The 25,068-nt window shown below is 31.8% G+C and overlaps 6 protein-coding genes and 1 long non-coding RNA gene across 10 annotated transcripts; 5 read left to right on the top strand and 2 right to left on the bottom strand.

The window, feature by feature from the left end:
- Positions 1 to 157: 157 nt before the first annotated feature.
- Positions 158 to 2,037, top strand: Ctu2 (Cytosolic thiouridylase subunit 2). The gene is made up of 3 exons (XM_011636829.3): positions 158 to 405; positions 499 to 773; positions 847 to 2,037. The coding sequence occupies exons 1-3, from the start codon at positions 332 to 334 to the stop codon at positions 1,887 to 1,889; spliced, it is 1,392 nt and encodes a 463-aa protein (XP_011635131.2). The 5' UTR covers positions 158 to 331; the 3' UTR covers positions 1,890 to 2,037.
- Positions 2,038 to 2,255: 218 nt separating this feature from the next.
- ND-15 (NADH dehydrogenase (ubiquinone) 15 kDa subunit) lies at positions 2,256 to 3,571 on the top strand. The gene is made up of 2 exons (XM_011636828.2): positions 2,256 to 2,414; positions 3,050 to 3,571. Exon 2 carries the CDS (start codon positions 3,057 to 3,059, stop codon positions 3,384 to 3,386), a length of 330 nt encoding a protein of 109 aa, XP_011635130.2. The 5' UTR covers positions 2,256 to 2,414; positions 3,050 to 3,056; the 3' UTR covers positions 3,387 to 3,571.
- Positions 3,572 to 3,928: 357 nt separating this feature from the next.
- Positions 3,929 to 6,207, top strand: ATPsyngamma (ATP synthase, gamma subunit). Its single transcript, XM_011636821.3, has 3 exons — positions 3,929 to 4,087; positions 4,838 to 5,387; positions 5,602 to 6,207. Exons 2-3 carry the CDS (start codon positions 4,858 to 4,860, stop codon positions 5,966 to 5,968), a joined length of 897 nt encoding a protein of 298 aa, XP_011635123.2. The 5' UTR covers positions 3,929 to 4,087; positions 4,838 to 4,857; the 3' UTR covers positions 5,969 to 6,207.
- A 334-nt stretch (positions 6,208 to 6,541) lies between these two features.
- Su(var)3-9 (suppressor of variegation 3-9) lies at positions 6,542 to 17,954 on the top strand. 4 transcript variants are annotated; one of them, XM_011636825.3, is made up of 9 exons: positions 6,756 to 7,039; positions 8,128 to 8,191; positions 9,066 to 9,176; positions 15,497 to 15,730; positions 16,375 to 16,533; positions 16,630 to 16,859; positions 16,936 to 17,080; positions 17,210 to 17,379; positions 17,608 to 17,954. In XM_011636825.3, exons 1-9 carry the CDS (start codon positions 6,968 to 6,970, stop codon positions 17,842 to 17,844), a joined length of 1,422 nt encoding a protein of 473 aa, XP_011635127.1. In that variant the 5' UTR covers positions 6,756 to 6,967; the 3' UTR covers positions 17,845 to 17,954. The 4 variants fall into 4 exon arrangements, with proteins under 4 accessions (XP_088927464.1, XP_088927463.1, XP_011635127.1 ...); XM_089071339.1 differs by lacking the exons at positions 6,756 to 7,039; positions 8,128 to 8,191; positions 9,066 to 9,176 and adding an exon at positions 11,910 to 12,101; XM_089071337.1 differs by lacking the exons at positions 16,375 to 16,533; positions 16,630 to 16,859; positions 16,936 to 17,080; positions 17,210 to 17,379; positions 17,608 to 17,954 and adding an exon at positions 10,229 to 12,101 and having other exon boundaries at positions 6,547 to 7,039; positions 15,497 to 15,723.
- On the bottom strand, positions 16,539 to 18,680 carry LOC148937731 (uncharacterized). Its single transcript, XR_016138042.1, has 2 exons — positions 18,558 to 18,680; positions 16,539 to 18,005 (listed from the first exon to the last, which is right to left on the bottom strand). It is a non-coding gene; the product is annotated as an uncharacterized LOC148937731 (long non-coding RNA).
- On the top strand, positions 18,615 to 24,969 carry LOC105425857 (queuosine 5'-phosphate N-glycosylase/hydrolase-like). Its single transcript, XM_011636827.3, has 6 exons — positions 18,615 to 18,753; positions 19,190 to 19,429; positions 22,900 to 23,059; positions 23,527 to 23,640; positions 23,875 to 24,066; positions 24,524 to 24,969. Exons 1-6 carry the CDS (start codon positions 18,652 to 18,654, stop codon positions 24,790 to 24,792), a joined length of 1,077 nt encoding a protein of 358 aa, XP_011635129.2. The 5' UTR covers positions 18,615 to 18,651; the 3' UTR covers positions 24,793 to 24,969.
- Positions 19,549 to 21,642, bottom strand: LOC105425856 (uncharacterized). Its single transcript, XM_011636826.3, has 6 exons — positions 21,215 to 21,642; positions 20,558 to 20,893; positions 20,299 to 20,435; positions 20,050 to 20,162; positions 19,898 to 19,981; positions 19,549 to 19,800 (listed from the first exon to the last, which is right to left on the bottom strand). Exons 1-6 carry the CDS (start codon positions 21,625 to 21,627, stop codon positions 19,720 to 19,722), a joined length of 1,164 nt encoding a protein of 387 aa, XP_011635128.2. The 5' UTR covers positions 21,628 to 21,642; the 3' UTR covers positions 19,549 to 19,719.
- Positions 24,970 to 25,068: the final 99 nt, after the last annotated feature.

Raw genomic sequence — 25,068 nt, 5'->3', positions numbered from 1 at the left:
AAAATATGCAAAAATTCATATTTTGCATCGATATTTAACAAATAACCATATAATATATTTTCATAATTATATTTTGGCTCTTTGATCGATTTGACATTGATTTAAAATTCAATAATTTAAAAAAATAAAATAAAATGCAGTGATGACGTAATCAGACTTACCATGTGATTTCACATGTTGATTCTAACCTAGCATTAGTTACACGAAAATCATCAGATTCACAGTATCTAGTTTTATACAGTATCTAGTAATTATACATTTTTTTAATGAATGATTAAAAATGTATATTCGCAAGCTGTGATACATTTTGTTTGACAATTATAAAAGAAAGATGTGTTCGATAAACGATTGCAATTTTGACGGCAACGATGATAAAGTACTTAAAAACACGAAAGATTTATCAACGTAAGTATAATTATAATAAATAAATAAGAAAGATATAATGATTGATAAAAAGATATTATTGATTGATATTATGTTTATATTTTCTTTCAACAGAGATGCAATAATATGCAGAAAATGCAAGTGTAAAAATGTTGATGTTTTATTAGTCGGTCAAAGTGGTTATTGCAATGTCTGTTTCTTGAATGTTATAAATCACAAGTTTCGAGCCGCGCTTGGCAAATCTAAGATTATCCGTCATGGTGATTCAATATTGGTCGATCACTCAGGGGAATTAAATTCTACAGTGCTTTTACATCTCATTAAAGCTGGCATGAGTGAATCTACTCACAAGAAACTCATCTTTAAAACAACAGTTCTATATATACATGGTGAGTTGCAAAAGTTATTAATTTTTCATTACGTCAAGTTTTGATATTGGGAAAAATTTTAATATTTAAACAGATGATATTATGACGAAGAAAACGCATGAAGAAAGAGTTTTACTTGAATGTAAAATTGCTAAGGAAGTAAAAGATCTTGGATTTAATGGTTATGCTGTCTCAATCAGTCAAGTTTTAAATAAGGAAGATGCTTTGGATGTAAGACCAATAGATCAAGAAATAAACAATGAGAATGATAGTCAGTTACAATTGATATTGACCAATTTATTGGATGATACATCAAGAATGGATTTAGTCGATCAATTGCGTCGAAAATTACTTCTGTCAGCAGCTCGAATACTTAATTGTAATAAGATATTTGTAGCTGATTCCGCTATAGATATTGCTACAAAGGTACTTGGAGATATTTGTTTGGGACGTGGTGCACAGCTTTCTACTCAAGCAAACTTCTGTGACGCTAGATGTGAAGATATTAAGATACTCAAGCCAATGAGAGACTTCACACAACAGGAATTGATATATTATTCGGAGTATCATAAGATAAATTTTGTTAAGTTAAATGAACCTAATATGAGTATGGTAACTTCTATACAGGCATTAGCACACAATTTCACGATGGGATTGGAATCTCAATTTTCTGGTACAGTATCTACTGTGTTTCGTACAGCTGATAAAATAAGTTCAAAAGGTGACATGCAGCAAAATATAGAAGATAATTGTGTTCTGTGCGACACAAGATTGGATTTTACATCCTCTGACGATAAAGTGACTGCCATAAGGGCAATTGAAGTTTCTAGGCTAGTATCCTCCAAACATATTGATGCAAAGGCTCCTCTTGGTAATGAAGAAAACGGAAAATCAAATTGCTTCGATTCGCGACCAAACAATGAATGCTGCGATGGCAATACCAAGTGTGAATGTAGGGATAGCAAAAAGAAACAAGTGACCATGAAAGATGTTTGGAGATATCTTTGTTATAGCTGTAGATTAATATTTCGAAACTCGGAGCTTTCAAGTACCTTGCCATCATCGTTATTGTTTGCCGTCCAACAAAGAGTAGCTTTAAAAAATATGAGAGAGGAAATAAATGACTTTCTATTATGAATAAGTAGAAAATGTTTTTACTTCCTGGTGCATAAAGTGATGAAATGAGAAGCATTTGTACATTACATATATATATCATACATTAATATGATGGAAATATATAAAAAATTTTTTTCATATAAATATAACACATATATATATATATATATATATATATATATATATAAAATTTTTATGTATTGCATTTATATTGCCTCATTATCTATCATGATAAGATTAAATTAAAAATTTGTCATTTCGTTAGTCTGTATTTGAATCAAGTTATTTAAAAAAGCAAGAAATTAAGTGACAAAACATAGACGAAGTTCTCAATTTTTATATTTTTCTATAAAATTTTTGAATAATGTTTATATATCTAACGGGATAATTTGAATATTCCCGTCGTTGCAAAAAGTTAACCTAACTTTCATTCGTGATTACGTAAAAGGCACGGATGTGAAGAAATTATTTTCTGTGCGCTAAGATTTTTCCTGAGTGAACGTAAACGGAAATAATAATTACAGAAGAGTGTCGTTTATTTTATCAGTACGTAAAATAATATGGATATTGTTTATAAGAAGAATATTGTTTATATGTGCAATGAAAAGTTGTATTATTGTGCATATGTATTCTTTAGGTTATATCTTTTCATAAAAAAAAAATCACAGTTTTAATCAAATTCGTATTTTTTTCATCGAATTACAAAGCAAAGAGTTTATCAACTGACAATCACATAAATAAATGTGTAAATAATGATTATCCATCAGAATTGAGATTTTCTTTGAGATTATTTATTATTATTATTAATTATTTTAAAATGACTTACACACACACACATTTATGTGTATTCAGCGCGTAATTATATTTAAAAATTTAGAAGTTATTTTATTAATTTATCTTGATTTATCTTTGATATGAAATATATAAAGTTAATATCTAAAATCTATTGAATAGCAATTGATTTAAATAATTCTGCTGCTTGAATTAATTACCAATTAAGTTATTGAAATTTGGTGGAAGCTGTCTTTAAAATCTAATGAAAGAGCATATTAGAACTTTATATTGTCTAGATATATTGAATTCTTCACAGTCTCAAAGAATATCTATAATAAGACTATATTATCCGAAGTGTCAAATAGTATGTAACATGTATGATTTCTTAATATTATATTTTTGTGTAGGAACATCATGTTAGATTGGGAAAATGCGTCATGGATAAAAGGAGCCGCACCCCTCTTTAAGGGACCTCCTACAGATATCTTTCTTAATCTACGTAACTTGCAGGCCATGGAAAGATGTGCAAAATACGAATTACATTTTATGGACTGCATGGAGGCATATGGTTATCACAAAGGTCGAGAAAAATGCAGATTGATATATGAGGACATGTGCGAATGTATATTTAAAGTAAAGAGAAGGCGGCGCATCCAAGCAATGAAGGCAGAGCAAGAGCGTCAGTTTTTGAGCGGTGAGAGGAAGAATCTCTACGAAGAGACTCCGCCACTTGATCTATATTGAATCATTTATCCTTCCTCGCCAGAATAAACCATAGTTTACATATAAAATTATCACATGTAAAAGAATTTGATAGACGACAAAAGTATTTTATAAGTAATGATCTGACAGGAAATTTGCCACATCGGTTCGTTACTTAAAAATATCTCTAGAAATGTTTTGTCAATAAAATACATTCGAAGACATAATCTGTATTATTATTTCCGTTTTTCGCTCGTCAATTTATGTAGAAAAAATTGCGACAACTGTAATATCTAATCTGTAAAAAAATATTGGTATGTAACAATATATAAATGTAATAATAATATCTCGTGTAATTCAGAACATCCCATTTATATTTTTCACAGATGATGTTTTTCGCAACAAATTTAGATTTTTGAGATATAATGTCAGTTAATATTAAACTCTTCGTCGATATGTTTTTAATAATAAATGTAATAAACAGTAATAGTATAAATTTCTTTGTTACCGATATTAATGCAAATGTAAACGTCATCTTTATCTCTAAATCGCGTCAAGTTCGTTCCATTTATTATAGTGAAATTCAGTGCCTACAGATGACGCGTGGGTTTTCCACGACGATTGAAAATTCGCCTTGCGTTACGTGTACGCGGACCTCCTTCATGGTTCCGTGCACGAAGGGGACCGTTCGTGCTATTCGATTGAGGATTAAATCGTAGACTTTATTTTCGGAATTGGCCAGGGTGAGTCGATACTTCTGCAGCATCACTAAGCAACGTACCGATTTTTCGTACTTCGTTCCGATCGAAAGTATCGAATCAAAGATCACTCGTGCATACGTTTGGAACCAATCCTCCTTGCGATTATGTAAACGGGTTGATATCGCGCCGCGCATTTGGGGTTCCGTCAGACTTGACATTCATCACCGTGAATTCGACTTGATTGCACCGTATATTTTACGACTTGTTTTATGATGCACGCGAGAAAGATTTTTAGAAATCGGAGACTGTCAAATGTGCAAAGTGTCAGAAATCTTCCTTCGCAACATTCTCTGATTTCTGCATTATATTTATTATTTTCACTAAAAACTTGCAATGTTAATTGCATTACCTATTATTATAATAAGGTTACTTCTTTGAAATTGACTGTCAGATATTTACGACTTCTGTCATTTATTTCTAAATATTATTTTTAGTCTCTGTATTAATATTCTATAAAATATTGGACTTTATACAAAATGACAAATATCTTCTGATACACGAAGAAATTTCAGTATATTTAGAATAAAGAAATATCACTCTGTACATTTTAATTATTTATAAACAATATTTAATATACTAAATGATTACAGATTTGTCAAGAAGTTTGGAAATGAAACCTGTCTTATATAAATAATTATACAATGTTAAATATATTTAGTTAATTTTGCTAAGGAATTATAATAATCGTTTAACTAAGGTATAAAATGGTTTCCTGAGAACTCAAACTTGCAGAAACTTGTCAGCTGACTACAATGTTCAGCAATCGTATATCACCCATCCTGCGGATGGCTGTACAGGAGCAGCAATGGCAGCAGCAAAGAGGGATGGCTACCCTCAAGACCATCTCCATACGTTTGAAATCTATTAAGAATATCCAGAAGATCACACAATCCATGAAGATGGTGTCAGCAGCTAAGTACAATCGTGCGGAGCGCGATTTGAAGCAGGCTCGTCCTCTTGGCGTTGGCACAAAGGTGTTTTATGAGCAGGCTGAAATCCAAGCGCCAGAAGAGGAGCCAAAAAAACTTGTCATTGCTGTAACCAGTGATCGCGGTCTTTGCGGTGCTGTGCACACTGGTGTATCCCGTAACATTCGTGATCGATTATTGGCTGATCCCAAAGAACGCGAGAATACAAAGATTATATGTATCGGCGAAAAGTCTCGGGCGATCCTCCAGCGGCAGTTTGCGAATAACATACTTTTTGTTGTATCCGAGGTCGGTCGCAAACCACCAACATTCAATGATGCAGCTAAGATAGCTATACAGATAATAAATAGTGGGTAAGTTGGCTATTAAAAATATAAACTCAGATTGGATAGAGAGTATAATCAAGTTATAGTTAATCTATATCTATGTCTATATTAATTGGCATTAATTATAAGTTCTCCTAAATTTTTATAATTTGAATGTAGTTTCTGGATCTTTTAGATATTTGAATTATATATGTTTTACCGGATTTTTTTAAAGATATACATATAATGTATTTTTTCGTAGTTACGCTTTTGGCTCTGGACGTATAGTATATAACAGATTCAAATCCGTGGTGTCCTACGCGATTGACGACTTGCCATTGTTCGATAAGAATGCAGTAGTTACTGCTCCAAAATTGTCGATATACGATTCGCTTGATGACGAGGTAATACAGAGCTATTTGGAATTTTCACTTGCTTCACTGTTATTTTACTCAATGAAAGAAGGCGCCTGCAGCGAACAATCTAGCCGTATGACTGCCATGGACAACGCCAGCAAAAATGCTGGAGAAATGATCGATAAACTCACCCTCACCTTCAACCGCACTCGACAAGCTGTGATCACCAGGGAATTGATTGAAATTATCTCTGGTGCTGCTGCTCTGGATTAAAAATGTCTCTGAAGGATATTTTAGTTTCTCAATTTATAGTGCCGGCAAATAGAGAAATGCGTTGCTGAAAAAAAAGAACGAGAAGACACCTATATGATGTCAAAAAATGAAAATCTTTATTGACTTGGACGATGTTCAATTAACTGTGTGAAGTTGCACTGTAAACATCAAGAATATTATAAATCTGTTATTTATATGTCCAAGTTATCCAATAAAACGATTTAAATTACAAAAAATAATAGCTGTACATTTAGTTGCGTGACATAAGAATAAGAATGTTATGGATATATAACATCAAAAATATTAGATAAAATGTTAAATTTCGCGAGTATGATAATTTGTAAGAACATTATAAGTTAATATAATAATATAATAAGTTAATATAATAATTTCAGAGATATATGAACGTCAATTTTTGATCGCAATAATTTCTCTCTAAAGAATCTTTTCATAATATTCCGCAAAATAGCATAGACACACGTCAGAATAATATTTCATCGGCATGTTAAAAAATGGAAGTAGCTATTTAATATGCTAAAATAGAATTTGGGGGCGTTAATGTACAGGAGTTTCGACGGTCCTACGAAAAAGCCGTTTTCAGGCTTCTCTCTAATGACTAAAATTTTTTTATGTGCAATAGCCTTAAGCAAATTTACCAATCACAGTCGATTATTTTTGGACCGTGCAGACAACAGGCTAACTCTGATTGGTCAATTTGCGTACGACTTTATAATTATGATTAAAATTTTTTTCACGTGCAATGGTCTCAGTCTCGCTCGTTACTTACGTCTTTCTGAGCGCCCTCCGTGAGGTACGGAAACGACGGTTAACTGCAACGTGCACCATACGCCACACTACTGCAACGCATCGTGGCGTAGACATAGGAACGAGGTGGACGAGGGATTCGGTCTGGCTCGAAGATTCGTAGAGGGAAACAGTTTCGTTCGGCTGAGGGTGCCGTGAGAGACCCGTATCGTTATTCACTCGGACTCGTGGAAGATGGGCGGCGAAGAAGGACTAGGTGTAACCACCGGTCAGCCGAATCTCTACAAGCAGGACCTGTCGAAACTCGTAAGTCGCGACGGCGTGGCCGTCTTCGCGCCATTCGCCCGACGCTCGCCGTCACTTAACCTCTCGCGTCCTCGCATGATCGGCGTGCCAGGCGACGTGTACACGTTCGCACAGTAACCCTGGTCTCCTAACCTTACGAGGGAGTGAGAGGAAAAAAAGAGAGAATTCGAAACGCCTCACCACACGGGATGTCACTCGTCTCATAGGACACGAGTCCAGGGACCACTCGGTGACCACTCGTGAATTGGGATAAGTGATCAAGGATAAGAATCAAATTTCTTGCTCCGTCTCACGATTCAGACGGCCGAGTTGGCTGTTACAACTCTTCCATGTGGTTTTTGACATTCGTTAATGGCTTAATTTTCATTTTCCTCGATCGTCGCGTGAATCGATTATAATAGGAGAGAACGTAATGAATGGAGAGAGAGAAAAAGGAAGGGAGAGGGAAATTATTGAAAACATTTGTTATTATTAACTAAATGGAATATAGAACCATGTTTTAAATTGATGTAAATTGTTAAAGTAGATTTATAGACAAAATAGTTGACATATGGTGACGACAGTCTATTTATTCATATCTTATGACTTTTATTAATTCTGTTTTTCTTTTTTATTATTGTTTGAAATAAAAATTTAATATAAAAATTGAATTTATCCTATGAATGATAAATTTTTTTTTTATAAATCTATGTAGAAACTTTGAATTGTTTTACTCTATATTAATTTTTGATTATAGGATTTTTAATTGCATGAAAGTAGCAAATAAATTCTGACATGCAAAGAAATTTCTTTTTTACAATTTATATAACTTACATTTATTTCCAGTATTTTATTTATCAATAACAAACATTTCATGTAATTATTTTCTTAATTACGTTATTTTTTGCTTCCATCGTTAGTCTGAGACGTTTGAAAGGTTTCACATTATCTTAAAGTACTTTAAAATATTGTTGAACGTCAATAGCATGTATCTGAATATTTAAAGCTCTATAATCATAAATGTTGTGATGTTTTGAATTTAATTTTATGAATTCTATAATTGTTATATTGAGAATTATATTTATATTTTGTTTTTTATTTTTATACAGGATGTTAGTAAATTAACTGCATTATCACGAGAAGTAATTAGCAGACAGGCCACAATTAATATTGGTGAGTACACAGGATTTTTTTGATTTTATTTATATCACAAAATATATAATTGAATATATAAACAAATAAAGAAAGCCAATTAACGAACAACGAAATGATGTATTTAAGGCTTGATTCTCTTGCGACGCGACATGGGTTGTGTGACGTCAGAGGCGAGAAATAACGTAAAAAGTTTTTTGCGTCGTATAGCTTTATTTTGTATTTTTCCCTTAAAAATGATATGATATTTTCATATTCCTATAACTTGTAAAAAATACTAGAAAATAAAATATCTGTCCAATAAATGATGTAAAATAATTTTTGAAATAATGGTCACTACTCAGCTACCAAGAACAACTAGATCTAGTAATCTGGTATTACTAGTAATTTCTAATAGGTAAGCAATGTACCATTATTTTAAGAATTATTTTTACACTTTTACGTGATTTATTGTACAGATGTCTTACTTTCTAATCTTTTTTACAAGTTTTTTACAAGTTTTAAAAATACAAAAATATTATGTTTTTAAGGGAAAAGTATAAAATAAAGCGACGCAAGAAAGTTTACATGTCATTTCTCGCCTCGACATTATAATTCAATATGGTTGCAGCGAGAGAGCCGAACCTTAAGCGAAATAAATCTATTAAAACCATTTGATTTGCATAATCTGTTTTTTTATTGATTTATTTTTATCGATTTTACTTATAAGTGAAATCAGTAAAAACATATTCATAATATTATGTGTTTAACAATATATCGATAGCTCTTATTTCAAAATGAGATTGTAACACTCGTAGAAACAAATAACTCAGCCAGCAATTTCCAACAGATTTATATAGGGACATGTAAACATGTTTGTTAAGATATGTTATATGAATGTATAAATTTATTACAGGTACTATTGGGCATGTAGCACATGGAAAATCGACAATTGTAAAAGCTATTTCAGGAGTGCAGACTGTTCGTTTTAAAAATGAATTAGAAAGGAATATCACTATTAAACTCGGTGAGTACATTCAAGTTTATTAACTTTTCTTCACATTGCCTATCGCACATCTATTTTGAAAATTGACTTTTTGACTATGACAAATTTATTTTTTGGAATGCTACAGTGGAATATTTTTACAATAATTTATTCTTTTTATGTCAGTGTACTGTACTGTAAAAAATACTTTCAATATTAATAGTTGTTGAAAAGATTGAGCAATTCAATCATTTTGTAATGTCATAAAGATAAAATGTGGTAAAAAGTAATCATATATTGATTACTATTAGAATAATAATAATAATAGTTATTAACAATTATTTAAATTATAGTATATTTGATATAAATATAGTAATATTTGATATAAATTTTGCTTAATTAAATTTTAAATTATGATTTGAAAAAATTGAGATGAGAGGTAAGTATTTGAGATATTTGCTCTGTAACAGAAATTTCATGATTCTATTTTTGTTCAAAATTACAATGTCCTCGGTGTTTAATATTAAAATTATGGTATATGGGAATGTATTAACATTTCTTTAATGTCTACTAATAATTTTATATACGTTCTGTATTTATGTTATATATTATTATGTATAAAATATCCGATGATTTTATATCTACACATGCCGTGTTATTTGCGTTACCGTTTTATATCTTTCGTAAAAATGCAAATCGAAACGATACATCGTATGCTTTAGTAGAAAAATATATAAAAGTGGCAAAAAGAAAAGGAAAATCAATTTTCTCTTAATCCTTGAAGCTGCGAGTAGGATGAAAAACCGGATATCCCTTAAGAAGATATTAGACTCACACACTGTTGTTATCATTATGTACCATTTAATCATGGCACAAAGCATCCCGGTGCTATTCGTTGCTATTATTTATCCGACAAGCCGAAATGAGAGCAGAAAAAGGAATAGTGAGGAGAAGAAAGCAAAACAAAACAAGACATAAGGAAACATAAGGAAAAATGGGCGGAAAGGGGAGAGCGGTCGTACAAATTTAAAAAAAAAAAGGAAAGAGAAACGATGAAACGGGAAATGACGCTCTTTAAATGTTTGGCATTGCAGACACGGCGGATTGCGGTAGCAGCGGTGAATCGGCAGATATACCTGGCAGCATAACTAAAACGCCAGCTGTTAGTCAAAAACGACACCTCTCCCCTCCTGGAGGTTTTGACGCACCATCGTGCGCTAAGATGCCTAAACTTCTCAACAAAAAGGGTTGTAACGACATGTCTCATCGATTGGACAGCAAAAAGATGCTCTCTTCCTCCTCTTCCTCTTCCTCACTGTCGATATTGTCATCATCATCGTCATCATCATCATCATCATCATCGTCAACAACAACGAGGTGCTTGCGAGCGCGCAAAGCATTCACGCAGCAAATGCTCCAAGCGTTCGAGAACACTTCTCTCACGTACAGCGGGAATGCAAGCATAAGGGATCGAGGTAGTGATGGTCGGCGATCTGACTATGAGGAATCGTCGTCGGACGGTAGATTGTCTGCGCGAGAGGACATCATGACTCAGCACTTTGGTTTCGAACTAAAGGAAGCACGGGTGTTGTTGTATGATATCATGCATAGCGAGAAATATCGTGAGTTAACGATAATGTCCGATAAACCCTCTTCGGCTTCCGATAAGAAGTCGAAGCTTTGGGAAGTAGAAAAGATTCTGCAGAAGCGCAGGCAGAATGGCGAATCATTTTATTTGATCAAGTGGAAGGACTGGGACACCGAGTACAACACGTGGGAACCGATGCGTAATCTCGTCAACTGCAAAGATTTGCTAGACGAGTTTGAGAACGAACGGCAAAAATTAATCGATCAATTCAAGGCAGCGGCGAATTTCTACCCGGACGCGCGCGACATCGAGCATTTTCTGGATCAACTGCGGCGTAGTAAAAGCGTATCGATTGATGACGCCGTGTCCAATGCCGCCGCCGCCCTCTTCGAGGATACTATGTACATAGAGATTCGACGTTTCCTAAAGAATTCGTCGCACGGTACCAAACTCGAGGCGAAGATCAAGCGGCAAATAATGCGCACGCTGCTAATTGAGCTGCGTTATGATCAACTCGAGTCGCTGCAGGACTGGCAGAACGAGATGAATAGTATTACAAAGGGCAAGCCGACGATCCAAGTGGAGAACCTGGTGGATCTCGAGAGCGCGCCGCAGGACTTTTACTATATCGACAGTTATTTGCCGGGCGCGGGTATTATAATACCAGACGATCCGCCGATCGGTTGCGAGTGCGTCGGCGACTGTGAATCTGGCAATAGATCTAGCTGCTGTTTCGGGCAAAACGGTGCTACATCGTTGCCGTACACGTCGGCGCGTCGGATACGCGTGCCACTGGGTACGCCCATCTACGAGTGTAACAAACGTTGCGCCTGTCCGTCGACCTGCCCGAATCGAGTTGTACAGCAAGGCAGCGGTACTCAACTGTGCATATTCCGCACGGACAATGGACGCGGTTGGGGTGTGCGCACCCGACGCGCGATTAAGAAGGGCACCTTCGTCACCCAGTACGTGGGCGAGGTAATTAGTAACGAAGAGGCGGATAAGCGCGGCAGACAGTACAATGTGACCGGTCGTACGTATCTCTTTGACCTCGACTATAACGAGACTGATGGCCAATGTCCGTACACCGTGGACGCCGCTATGTACGGCAATATTTCACACTTTATCAATCATTCATGCGAACCTAATCTCGCGGTTTACGCGATTTGGATCAACTGCCTAGACCCGAACCTGCCGAATCTCGCGTTGTTTGCTATTAAAGACATCCGACAGAACGAAGAACTCACTTTCGATTATATGTGTCAAACGCCGCGGGACAACTTGAAGAGACAGCAGCTACTGGACAATGAACCGAAGAACGAAAATGCAGTCTCAAAAAACAGGATACTTTGCAAGTGTGGTGCTTCAACGTGTCGGCGGTATCTGTTTTAAAAAAATATTCCGCTCTGCCGCATGACTTTCGCGAGCGTCAACGTCCGTTAATGTTGGCTCTGATTTAACTGATAATCTTTTTCTTCTGTGTAGAAATTTCGATATGAATTTATGTCTTGCGATAATTTTGTTGACGAGTATATTATCAAATTGGTGACAATTTGAAAAAAAAGACACTGCACTCAGGATTTGTTAATCCAGATTGAGATAGTAAACTCGACCAAATACTTTTATAATTATTCAGTATTTTGTTGCAATCACGTTTCTAAACTTATCCTTATGTTTATAAATGTCAACAAAATTCTGATTAATTATTTAATTATTTAACTTGTAAATGATTTAGTTATCGTATGTAACAGTTTTTTAAGTTTTAAAAAATTATCTATATTTTTTGAATACTGAATACGCTAATAATCTAATATTATAAGAATAGAATATTTCCAATCTCTTTTTACAGAGAAAAAAAATTTGACAATTAGCTAAAATTATATCTTACTAAGTTATATACTTTTCCCATGATATGCAACTGATACAATAACAAATTATAATTTTTTTCTTCATTTTGCCTATCGGACGAATGGGATTTTAAGATATAAATTGCAAATTTTAAATTGCAGCGAAGAATAACTTATTATCGCACAGAAGAAAGTTAAAGAAGAAAGTTAAAGAATTAATTAGAATTGCTTGATGAGACTTCTTATAAACTTTGTATATGAATATTGATCATCAATTAATAATTATTAATGTTAAGTTTCTTGAATATACTGAAAGTTATGAGTGTGACAAAGCTATTTGTTGTGTGGTTTTGTTTTAATTTTACAGTCTATGCTCATTTTTATACTCATTTAATTGTATAAAAGTTAAACGCGAAGGGCACAAGCATAAAAATTCACGTTTTTCAATTTGCATGATAATGCAGAATAGTATCGATTTTGTTGCTCTTACTTTATATAGTCTTTCTTTTCCCTTCCTCTTGGAGAAGTACACAAGTATATTTTTGTATTCGCATCTGTATGTGTGTGTGTGTGTGCGCGCGCGCACACACACACACACATATACACAATACACATTTACATGTATACATGTATACGTACATATCATATCTTAAATGTGTTAAGTTTGCAGTGGCTTCTGGTTAGAGATCTTAAAAAATCAAAAATCTTGTTTGTTCCAACAACTTCTAAATATTAATAATTCATGTTTATTCGAAATATTTGGAGACTAAAAAACAAAAATTTTTTCGGAAAGACAAGAGATGTTGCAAATAAGAATCATTCATTGAACATAATTCATATTTTATGACACTTCTATGCTAAGAACAACCATGAGTGCGTACTAACATGTACTTTCAATGTTCATCAACACGTTAATTGTAATATTATCTTAATTTTGTATGTTATCCGCGTAAATAGAATTTATCAATATATTTATTTTACTATATTCACGCATATCGGATCTATTTTATATTTTATCCGTGAGTACGAGTCAAGCGAATCATAAGAGAAAGAGAGAGAGAGATCGTTGATACTGCATCTTTCGAATGTGTATTCAACACTGTATCCAATTAGATAAGTGAATTCCTCGGGAAATGCGAGTCAACGCTACAAGCGAAGAAGTGTTCTATTTTTATTACAAGGAACCGCGTTTCCAATTATTACTATAATATATAAATTGTAATTGATACTAAAAATAGTCACTAGAAAATTTTCGTAAGGATCTTTGAAGATTAGCGTAACAGCGGGATTCGACTTTTTTGCATCCTGATTAGTGCAAACAATTAGGTATATATCACATTCATACGATGTATGCATTATTCGACATAAATCTTTCTCCACTTAAAAATTTAATTACATTAAAAGATATGCCAAAGAAATCTAACACTCTTATAAATAGCCCTTGATAGAATTTTCCAAGAGAAAGAATTATCGAAGAAAAGTTATTAAATGCATAAATTAATTAATAAATAATAATTAAGTGCTTTCTTTTAAAAAATTTAAATTTGTAGATGATCTGGTATAAATTTAATTAGAAAAATATTCCCTATTATTTTCTATAATTTTAGTTTATTTTCCAATCAGCTATTATATTCTAACGAAAAAGAGACAACAATTTTAATCGGAACACGTAAATTTAAAGGCACCGAATTAATTTACACTATGCTTATTACTTATACATGTTTTCTTGTAATATCTCAAACAGTGTTACATGGTCGTTATCGTTACAGTATTAGATTACTATAAAACACAAGAATTTGTTTCATACAAACATTATTATATTTTCTGTTTGATTACATCGGAACGTAAAGGGTCGACACGAATTTGTACGCGCGTTAGTTATAAATAAATTAGTAACTTTAAGCTGTATAGACATATACCTTAAAAAACTTTGATATACACGTGCCACTCTATCGTCGTAATCTTTTTATAGAAAATTGCAATTAATGATTATTTTTTTATATCATTTGCACTATGGAAAGGCACTATGAAATTGCACTATTTATACATATATATTATGTATAATATATGTATGTATGTTATATATATGTGTGTATATGTGTATATATATATATATATATATGCATTTTATATATTTATACATTACACATATATATATATATATATATATATATATGTATGTAAATACATATAAAGATATACGTCGATGATTTATAGTACAATTTTGTATTACAAAAGATTAAACTTAATAGTTAAAAAAACGTTTCCCGTAAGGATTGCACACGTTGCTTGTCAATAAATGAATCTAAAATAAAGTTATGCACGAGGCGAATTACAATATCGCATTTATTTTTTTGATAAAATTAATTATTAATTAATTAATTATCGTAGGGAGAATTTATTAGACATTAGATCTGTTGTGTGCTTTGTTTTGATGGTGGTGTTGGTTTTTTTATTTTTTTTTTATTCCATGTTAGAAAGAAAAAGAGAAAAGTTAAATGGTGCAAGAAATTCGGCTAAATAGAATAGCCCTATTTTCTATAAGTTTATACATTTACTGGCATGAAATAATCTACAAGATTATCTCTATAATTTGATTACGATGTAATACGTATAACTTTTATAAGACAGAACTTTTATGACGAATCAAATAAACTCTTTGATGAATCTAGTAAATAACGAGATTGTGAGAGACGCGGAAAAATATAAAAAAAGTTATATATACATATATATATATATATATATATATATATATATATGCACTTTTGGAATTAAAATTCCTACAAATTTACTCTGAGATTTATTTTAGAAGTTGACGAGTCGAACATTCGACGTTTAATTCCTTTCTGTAAAAAAAGAAATCTTTATAAGCCAGAAAAGAAAGGCAAAGATTACAAGGATGAATTGTCTGATTGCTCTTATTTCAGGATACGCCAACGCGAAGATTTACGAATGCGAAAATCCGAAATGTCCTCGACCTGGACGGTACATATCTGGTGGATCCAGTAAGGACGATTCCTTCCCCTGCTTGCGTCCGGTGTGTCCAGGTAGATTCCAATTGGTTCGACATGTCTCCTTCGTTGATTGCCCTGGACACGATATTCTTATGGCGACTATGCTTAACGGAGCCGCCGTTATGGATGCCGCCTTGCTTTTAATTGGTAAATATACGATATATATTTTTACATCGTACCGAATTTATTTTCTTTTTCCAAAGTATACTGTTAATATCACATGGATTCCCGAAGTGGACTTTCAGGACTAATCCTCTCTCATATTCCATCATCTCTCATATTTTAATCATTAATCTTCCAATCAATCTCTCATAAAAATCGAATATCTATTCTCCTAATATGGATTAATTTTAATTGTTTTATCTTTCTTTTTTTATTTTTATTTTTTTTATTATAGGAATTAGAAAACGAGATTACGTTGCTAGAAATAGATATAAGAATAAGGAATCGATTGATTTACAATCGTAGTTGACTCTCATGTGTCATCTATCATTCATCTTTTATATATATCCGGTTGTTTTGACATCTTTGCGTTGCTTTCCGGATATTCTTGCATATATCTGTATATGCGCGTGTTATTAACATGGATATATGGAATCTACAGTGTTACGGTTCCGAATGGTCAGAGATTTTTTTCGGCAAAGTTACTAGGCGGTTTGTCAGACCTTCATACAAGAGAGTCGTCGAACCCGGGATTTTTGACTTACAAGCCTCGCGCTAACTCGTAGAGCCACAACGCGCTCTCGTTCATCTTTTTCCAAAATAAAAAGCTGAATTTTACTGAATTGTAGCTGGTAACGAATCATGCCCGCAACCTCAGACATCGGAGCACTTGGCAGCTATCGAAATTATGAAATTGAAGCACATAGTCATCTTGCAAAACAAGATCGACTTGGTTAAAGAAGCGCAAGCTAAGGAGCAGTATGAGCAAATCTTGAAGTTCATTCAAGGTATTAGATTATTATTTGACTTTATTGGTATTATTTCAACATAAAATGACATACGTATACATATACGCGTATTTATTTATATAATTTCTTTTAAAGGTACGGTTGCGGAAGGCGCCCCAATAATTCCGATTTCGGCGCAATTGAAATACAACATCGAGGTATTGTGTGAGTACATCACCAAGAAAATTCCCGTGCCAATGAGAGATTTTACATCGGAGCCTCGATTGATCGTTATCCGATCTTTCGACGTAAATAAACCGGGTTGCGAAGTGGATGATTTGAAAGGCGGTGTCGCTGGTGGTAGTATTCTTCGAGGAGTACTGAAAGTATGAGCTAGTTCACAAATCAGATTAAAGCGTATTATAAATACTATATTATAAATATTATTTTTATCTCTCATAGGTCGGCATGGAAATTGAAGTTCGACCAGGATTAGTGTCCAAGGATAGCGAAGGCAAATTGACTTGTCGTCCGATATTCTCGCGCATCGTGTCTCTATTCGCCGAACAGAATGAATTGCAATTTGCTGTACCTGGTGGTCTAATTGGTAAATAATATTAGTTGTGGATATTTCTTATGGTTTTAACATGTAGACAAGAACTTCATAATTTTTATAGATTATGAAGAATTTTAATAGATTATAGTGACCAAATTGACTTAAGATTATGATTTTTAGGTGTCGGTACCAAGATTGAGCCTACTCTGTGCCGTGCTGATCGTCTAGTCGGACAGATTCTTGGAAGTGTTGGTGCACTGCCACAGATATTTATCGAGCTGGAAATCTCGTATTATTTATTGAAACGTTTATTAGGCGTCAGAACCGAGGGCGACAAAAAGGGCGCGAGGGTAAGTTCGTTTGCAGCATTTTACATAATCTTAAAGATATACATTGTAGTAGCAAAAAATTTGAAACTAAAGAATACTTTATCACTTTATTTTCTGTATGATGTATTAATTATGTAAATTTATGTATAGTTCATAATTAAGTTTACTTTATTCTTTTTCTCGAAGTTATTTTTACTCCGTAATTAAATTTCAATTTTCTTATTACTCATATGAATATCTCGATGGCAGGTACCAAAGTTATCAAGAGGAGAAGTATTGTTAGTAAATATCGGATCATTGAGTACCGGTGGTAGAGTACTGGCTACTCGTGCTGATTTGGCAAAGATCAGCTTGACAAATCCAGTATGTACGGAGATTGAAGAGAAAATTGCATTATCTAGGCGAGTGGAGAAACACTGGCGCTTGATTGGTTGGGGACAGATTTGTGGCGGACAAACGATAGATCCTATTCTGGATCGGAAGTAACTGCGATATTTGGAATTTAGCTTTCATCAAAACTATGATTTCTACAATTTGTCCGCAGCGCCACGATCGGCCTTGTGTATGCAATATTTGTAATAAAAATTTGAACCTAATCCTGTTTAAATTAATTCCAAGATCCTTTTAAAGCTTCTGCTGGTTCATTTCTATCGGATAAAAACATTATTTTCGATAAACATCGATATATCGATAAATATTTCTATTTTAATGTATTGTGCAAGAATTTTTATTACGTTTTCTCGCTTGTGACATCATAATTTAAGCGGTAACGTACGATAAAGTAGTAAGAATCTTAAATAAATTACACAAGATTTAGATAAACATTACAAATTTAATATATAATTCAACTAAACAGAATAAAATCAAATACTGCAGCACCAAACTTTGAAGTAAGATCTTTTTTTGCCGAGCATCATCAAGTGGTAACTTTTAGTGTGCTTTCAAAAAATCTGTCCATTTAGGTTATATGATACAGGTTCACTTCTTCACTTTTAACCGAATATTTATGCTTTTTAATTTTTTTTTTTTATTAAAAAATTATGAGAGTATATCTCAAATACGTTGAGTCTAGATCTGAATTTTCTTCCATCGATTATTAATCGGCTCTAGACATTGTCACCGTGACCGTGTCACCTTTTCAAAGACACACGCAATAACATGCAATAATATGATTACAGATTTCTACAAACTTTGTTTACATTTATTTTCTATCGTGATCGTGAGATTCTTGTTCAGGTGACCGCAATTATAATCGGCAGTTGGAAACAATCGACGAAAATATAGCGTAACATTATGCAGCCACAGTGCCAAACAATGAATGCATTAGCAGACATCATCAAGGCAAAGGAGGATGTGTCGATTGATCTCTGTAGCATGAAGAATTTAGAATTAGAGGTTTCTTTCTTTATTTTTAAAAATTTCATTTTGCTAATCTGCAATATTTTGACAACTTATTCGCGAATCTTATGAGAAAAGGAAAGGATCTAAAGATTTAAATTAGAAAAAAATTAGAAAAAAAATGTGCGCAAAATCATTCTTTTTATAAAATAAAATATATAAAAACCATTGACTTTTCAATTGTGGAACATACTGTGTTTCAAGATGTTTTTAAGATTTGCAAAAATTTGTATTCTTTTTTTTTTTTAAATTAATGTTTCGAGAATATTGTAAGAAATATATTTACAGGTTGGACCTAATTTTTTACTGCTGAGTAAATATGTAACATTTCAAAATATAAATCATCTTATTAAATAAAATCTAACTCTCTGTTAGAATTTTATAGAAGTATTTTCTTTATCTCTAAGTGAGATCATTAAACTCTAATTTGTAGGTGCTACGTTATCTTTATCGAAATGTCAAAGATGAAAATTATCATGAGATCGGACATACTTATATGCGCTTGTTATCTCCATTTCATCCTGACAAAAATGATGTCAGAGCGGCAGACTGGCTGTTTGTATTAAACACATTGAATTCTGGTTCATTCTGGTTACCAAACAATGAAACATGGACAGTTCATGGATTAACTGGCTATATGGCATTGTGCGCTGCTATTAAAAGAGCCATTGACGTGAGTATACACACATTTGATGTTATGTTAACATCACTAAATATTATATATTTTTTATCTCTTTATCGATACATAGCAATATATTTTTGAATATAATTTAATGTATTAATGTTGATTATTTATTGTTCTTTATATACCACTGGTCTTTTAATGTTGATTTTGATAATATGAGGATTACTTTTGTCTTTGTTGGTATAATTTTCAATTATGTCTATAATGTCTTATGTCTTCATATTATAAAAAATTTTGTTTACTAATGAATCTCTGCTAACAATGTCCATGACCACATTTTATTTTCTTATTGTGACTTCTTGTGTAATATGCTTTGATTTCTGTGTTTTATTCTGATGTTTATCATCACTTATATCCATCTATTGTTCGAAATAATTTTTATTAAAATTTAAAGCCAATGTAAATTGAAAACTTTATTAAAATTTAAAGTCAATGTAAATTGAAAACTTTTCATACCTTGTGTTTCTTCTGCTTCATGAATTTCGACGAAAAATTAATTGAATTTTGCAAGTTACTTTTTATTTCACTTTCTTCTCCATCCTATAATGTAATTAAAGGAAAATATTTAGTATAAAAGACAATTGTTCTTATTCAAGAGATTTCATTACCTTAATGCTACTAAATGCTTTAAGGCATTTCTTGCAGCAAATAAGTTCCCTTCCGTCCGGGAGACGTCTCTTTATATAACAACTGGTAAACAGCTTAGCATTATCCAAAAGTTCTACATAGAGAGAATTTCATTATAGATAATAAAATTTGATCTTTCGATTCATTCAAACAATTATACATTTATTTAATTGATAATTCTATAATTGAAAACGTGATATTATTTCTTTAATCTATTTTCATGGTATTACTTTGCATTTTTGCCGTTTCTTTATCTATTTTAGTATTATATTCCTCTATGAATTTTTTACGGCGAGCTTCTATCCGCTGCAACAATATTTTTTGTTTTGCAATATCCTTCTCTTGGAACTCCTGCTTTCTTCGCCATCTGAGGAATCCGCCAATAATAGTAATTCTTTCAGATTATTCTTGCTTACAGTGTACAGGAATTACTAAATTAAATCACGCACATTGAAAATACCGTAACGGGCCATTCTCTAAATAATATACCTTTCTTCCACGTCCTTTTGCTTTTGTTGTTCGACATCCATCAATCGCTTCTCCTTGGCTTTTTGTCGTGCTTTATCCTTTTTTTTCCAATCTATTACAACATCAATCATTTTTCGTCGGACAATCTCCGTTGCAATTTTACATTTTTGCCGAATTTGCTCAGCCCGCTTCTCACGCTTAATATTTATCAGTCTTCGTTCTTCCTGCTTAATGCATTTTAACAGTTTCAATCTTTGCGCCCGTTTCTTTTGTTTCTGCATTTTTAGTTCCTCCTTCAGCAATCGCTGCTGCATTCGACGCTGTCTACAGTTGACAAATTTCTCTCTTCCCTTCAATCTGTTATTTATAAGAAAGAAAATACTCCGTTAATATATTCATATATACAGAAATACACGGAAATACACGGTAGAACATTTTGCTGACAAATCCAAAAATTTGGCCAGATATAGATCTGAAGATAATTTTGTTGTTATCAGAATAATAATTATATAGAACGTTCAAATTACTAACATTGTCAAACATTTTGACAATGTAACATCATACTTGAGCATTCTGCATAACAATTTTGATGGTCCAAATTATTTTCAGATCTGTATCTGATTTAATTTTGAAATACTTCAGCGAAATTATTTTTTTCTGGGTATCGCGAAATTATACCTTTCCACTTCCTTGCGCGCTTGCTCTTCGGCGAAACGTAGATCTCTCCTCTCGTCGAAGAGACGATCTTCTTTTCTCATCTCCCTCTTGATACGGTCGGCGTGTACCTTTCTCAGATATTTCCTGTACGCGTTGTAATCACGCAACGAACACTTGACGTCCATGCCATCCGTGATTAGATCGGCCTTCAATAGACACTTGAGATTTATCGGCTTGGAGAAGAACTCGAGCAAATGCTCGTCGTGCAGAGGTTCGTAAGAGAATCTGGTCTCGTGGCAATAAGGATCGCTCAAATCGAACGGCAATCTCGGCCTCTCCATCGTCCACAGTTTCCTTCCTATCTTGCGCCGAGTGAAGCTGTAAACATTCTTCGGTCCAGGTATCATGGGTATCTTGTGCTCCAGAGGCATCATCTTCCATCCTGGTAGACCGAACTCGGGCACGGCGCCCTTCGGTTTGGGAATCGTCTCGGCGAATCGTTCTAAGTTCCTGTTCCAATGAGTAATCCTTAACTTGGAACATAAATCTATTATCATTTGTATTTGTATATATATTTTACATACACGCAATATGAATATAATATACAAATATATATATATTTCTTATGGAAAATTTGATAATCCATGTACATTGTCATATGAAAACAAGTCGAGAGAAATAATAAAATAAGAAATAACCAAATCTTATAGATAAATAGTGTAGATTTAACGTTTTTAACTTTTATCTTTATACTGCATTAGATTTTTTAATCATATTTGTGCGGTTTTTCTTGAAATGCGAATTGATCTACTAATATATAAATATTTCTATTGATTTTGTCAAATTGAGAATATATATTAGTATATTGAGAATATATATTAGTATTAAATGTTTATTTAATTTGACAATATATTGCTGAAATTTACGCTATATAATACCGAGTATTGCAAATAAAAATGTTTAATTATAGGTTAAATTATATACATATATATATATATATGTGTGTGTGTGTGTGTGTGTGTGTGTATATATATATATATATATATATATATATATATATATATATACATATATGTATATGGGACAGTACACTTACGTAATTCTTTTAACATTAATCATAATGTTTAATATAATGTAATTTATACGAGATGAATTATTCACATCGCAAATTTAGAACACGTTAGTTTTATTTTCTCACAGCATATTTGAATTCATAATGAACACGAATTCTATGGAAATATTGCATACATGTAACTGCATTTGCTGTATGCTGTCTTCATTCACTTGTTCGATAAAATAAATTATCAAAAATGACAATATATTTTATATTATTATTTATATCAGTTTATTAGTATTATTTGCCTATAACTTGAAATATTTATAAAATTTATATTAGATGTTATATTAGTTTTTAACTTACAATTTTTTTCGTAAAAAAGATCTTATTATATTATTATTTATTTAATAGATATCGTGAATTAATATAATTAATCGATTATAATGGAAAAAAATAAATAAAATTAAAATAATGTTGCAGTTGTTAATAAGTAAATATAAATAATCCATGGTAAATCTTATTTTTATTGATGATTATTAATTTTTTCAACTTTTCTCTAAATATGGCTATAACTTTTTAATGTATTTTTATGTGTTTATTATGATATTTTTTATGGTGTAATATACAATGGTGTAATATACATTAATAGAAAGGAGTGCCAATGTGGAATCCTAAGTTTTATACAGCATTAAACGAAAGAGCCATGGAAGAAATTTTTCGAGGTGACAAAGGAATTACTATTCCATATTTAGTTGAAAAGATGACGATTTTGCACGATATTGGAACAATTTTATTAGACAAATATAAAGGTATAAAAATATCATATGACAAAATTTTATAAATGCAAAAAATTTTTATTCTTTTGTATTTTCACATATAAGAATTAACGTTTTTATTTATATATTGAATTTATTTATGCATGTAATTCATGCAGGATCGATTTTTCTCTTCTTTCTACAGAGAGGACAAAAAATTCTGTGTGTATGTGTGTGTATATTTAACATATGTAAATAAGATGTATAATAAGTATAAAATGTTAAAACAAAAATAATAGAAAGATGAGTTAAAATTTAGGCTTTCTATTGTTGAAGTTTTTTTTCAAAAGAAAAGAAATAAATGATTTATAAATTGACTTATAAAGAAAATCAATATTTTTCAAATTTTATTACTGGATGACTTAAAATAAATCAGTAACTCTGAATAGATGTTATTAAAAAAAAGAAAATATAATATGTGAATTAATTGACAATAATGATGAGATTCCGTTATGTCATAGGTACTTTTATAAATTGTATTAGATCGTGTCAACGTAATCCATTGCAATTGGTTATCACACTTTTCAATGACTTTGAACCGTATCATGAAAAAGAAATATATAATGAAAAAAACGGTATGTATTCTTAATTTTCATGATAAAAGATATATCACAGTAGAGAGATCATGAAATTAAAATATAAAATTACACGAATCTATAATTTCGAGCGCAATTTGAAAAGATTTTGAGCCAAAATATTTTGTATAAACTTTATACAATTGATAAATTTCTTTAATAACAATATGTCATATTTATGGCACAGTTATTACAGTTTACTAATATAATGCATTTTTCAAAATTTTCTTCTAGTTTTTCTGTATACTAAGGCTTGGATAATGGTAAATGATGTATGGGCTTTTTTTAAGAATCATCAGTTGGGTCTTGATATGAAGATACAAAAAATACCTACGATATATGTTGATTATCGTGTTTCCCGAATTTTTATTTATTTTAAGGTTCTTCGATATAGTAAAAGGCTTATAGATAAAATCAAAGAAACCGGTAAGTTGTTATTTGCTTGCTTGTCAACAATATATTTTTATTTCGCCATGAATTTCTCTAAATATTGTATTTAATAAATATAAAAGTAATATCTTTTTGATAGACACATTTCTATTATTTTTATTCAAAAAATGCTATAATTAACAGGTTTAGGCTATATAAAGTAATTATTTTTTACAAAAGTATGTCATCTTTTTTATCTGTTTTGTTAATTTTTTTATAATAAAAAGATTTATTTGGATTGTTATAATTCCTCTATCTAACATTCTATTTAATTTATTTTTATAATTTTCGTTATTATAATTACTTCATTTATTTCTCTCGATATATTACAGAAAAATTTCTGTGGAAGATATTTTTAAGTCTTTCTCCTAGTTTATAATTTTGAAGAAATAAATATATATGATTTATCGTATTTTTGTTGCATCGTATCAAAATGCATTGTTTTCTTCTGCAGACGAAGACTTTTCTTTGGATACTTTGCGCGGAAGTAAAGAGGAAATAGAAATACGCAGTTCCTCACTTTTCCTAGCAAATTTGCTAAATAAAAGGCTACAATCTCGACATGGAAAATTTGATAAAGAAAAAGGACAATATTGCGATTCAACTTTTGATTATTCGTGTATAATTGACAATTTCTTCTGGGATTATCAGCAAGTAAACGACGCGCAATTGAAGAAAGTCGAATTATGCGATGTTTCTACTGGACATTATTATTACAAATGATCGCGTTCCGAATGATTTCTTGACTTTTTTATATCTCTATATTTTTATATAATGTATTTTATGACGTATTTTTAAAATAATTAAAAGGAAATGTAACGATTTTTTTTCTTTTAACAATATGATATGAACCAAATTTTTTATTACACAAGTGCTTAATAAATATGAAATTAAAAAATAGCAATTAATAGCACTCTAATTTTTTAGAATTTTGTTATCTATTAAACTTTGACGGGAAAAAATTGGACATTGTTCCTGCATTTACCACGTGACGCAACT

This window comes from Pogonomyrmex barbatus, unplaced genomic scaffold (genome assembly GCF_055798465.1).
Source record: "Pogonomyrmex barbatus isolate J1 unplaced genomic scaffold, ASM5579846v1 scaffold11, whole genome shotgun sequence".
Classification (NCBI taxonomy): Eukaryota; Metazoa; Arthropoda; class Insecta; order Hymenoptera; family Formicidae; genus Pogonomyrmex; species Pogonomyrmex barbatus.
Note: the sequence above shows the minus strand (reverse complement) of the source record. Positions and strands in the feature narration are given on the sequence as shown.

Bases quoted from the DNA above. Each gene is read 5' to 3' on its own strand.
- ATPsyngamma (XM_011636821.3), top strand. From the start codon at position 4,858: ATGTTCAGCAATCGTATATCACCCATCCTGCGGATGGCTGTACAGGAG. The intron at 5,388-5,601 runs GTAAGTTGGCTA...ATTTTTTCGTAG, and splicing joins ATACAGATAATAAATAGTGG to TTACGCTTTTGGCTCTGGAC.
- LOC105425856 (XM_011636826.3), bottom strand. From the start codon at position 21,627: ATGATGCCTCTGGAGCACAAGATACCCATGATACCTGGACCGAAGAAT. The intron at 20,436-20,557 runs GTATATTATTTA...CGGATTCCTCAG, and splicing joins CAAAAGGACGTGGAAGAAAG to ATGGCGAAGAAAGCAGGAGT. The intron at 20,163-20,298 runs GTAATACCATGA...CTCTCTATGTAG, and splicing joins AGAAACGGCAAAAATGCAAA to AACTTTTGGATAATGCTAAG.
- Ctu2 (XM_011636829.3), top strand. From the start codon at position 332: ATGTGTTCGATAAACGATTGCAATTTTGACGGCAACGATGATAAAGTA. The intron at 406-498 runs GTAAGTATAATT...TTCTTTCAACAG, and splicing joins AACACGAAAGATTTATCAAC to AGATGCAATAATATGCAGAA. The intron at 774-846 runs GTGAGTTGCAAA...ATATTTAAACAG, and splicing joins AACAGTTCTATATATACATG to ATGATATTATGACGAAGAAA.
- LOC105425857 (XM_011636827.3), top strand. From the start codon at position 18,652: ATGCAGCCACAGTGCCAAACAATGAATGCATTAGCAGACATCATCAAG. The intron at 23,060-23,526 runs GTATAAAAATAT...GTTATGTCATAG, and splicing joins TTTATTAGACAAATATAAAG to GTACTTTTATAAATTGTATT. The intron at 24,067-24,523 runs GTAAGTTGTTAT...TTTCTTCTGCAG, and splicing joins AGATAAAATCAAAGAAACCG to ACGAAGACTTTTCTTTGGAT.
- ND-15 (XM_011636828.2), top strand. From the start codon at position 3,057: ATGTTAGATTGGGAAAATGCGTCATGGATAAAAGGAGCCGCACCCCTC.